Genomic DNA, 702 nt, shown 5'->3' with positions numbered 1-702 from the left:
TTGGTAATCTAAGTCTAATTTCAAAGCAGGTGATGCTGAGCTTGTGAGAGCTATATATTTTCAGCAGAGTCTCAATCAGTCTTCATGGGCACAAAGAAGAGAGTTGACCATTCCATCATTCTTCCATCAATTTAAACAGAGAAATAAAATAACATTGTATTACAGCTTTCAGACAATAGAATGAAAAAGCGCAGGGATTCTGTTTGTTAAGTAGAACCAAAAAAGTTCATATAAAATAGATTGCTTATATTCACACTACAAAGGAATATGTTGTTTTTAATTTTAACAAATTCAAAGGTGTGTCATATCAGCAGCATTGTTGCAAATCGTACTGTAGTGCAGTTCTTTTTCATAAAAATATCATACAAATGGCCAATCAATAGTCATCAGCAAAAAACAAAACCCAAAAAACTCAGAAAACAATTAACCAGGAAAAAGATAAAGAAAGAGGTAATGCTGATGCCAAAACGAGTATAATACTTTTGGAACATACAAAAGTAATCCTTATATTTTATACATTTATACAGTATATAAAAGGTATCATTGATTATGCCACTGTCTCTCGTATACCAATTTCTAGTTTCTTTGGAAGTAGTTCTTTCCTTTCATCAACACTTCCTAAGGAGTTTCGACAGTGTTGCCCATCCATATATAATTTTGCATACACCGGATTGGAGTAATTTGTTGGCTGAAGGGAAAATA

The 702-nt window shown here is 32.5% G+C and overlaps 1 protein-coding gene across 1 annotated transcript in view; it reads right to left on the bottom strand.

Moving 5' to 3' along the window:
• Positions 1-6: 6 nt before the first annotated feature.
• LRP1B (low density lipoprotein receptor-related protein 1B) overlaps positions 7-702 on the bottom strand; it is a 542,706-nt gene continuing 542,010 nt past the window's right edge. The window contains exon 46 of the mRNA XM_012650500.1: positions 7-688. Within this exon, the coding sequence (XP_012505954.1) occupies positions 548-688 (141 nt within the window). The 3' untranslated portion in view covers positions 7-547. The remainder of the gene's footprint in view (positions 689-702) is intronic.

The sequence above is a fragment of the Propithecus coquereli genome, unplaced genomic scaffold (genome assembly GCF_000956105.1).
Source record: "Propithecus coquereli isolate 6110/MARCELLA unplaced genomic scaffold, Pcoq_1.0 Scaffold33, whole genome shotgun sequence".
Taxonomy (NCBI): Eukaryota; Metazoa; Chordata; class Mammalia; order Primates; family Indriidae; genus Propithecus; species Propithecus coquereli.
This window is presented reverse-complemented; position numbering and strand designations above follow the sequence as displayed.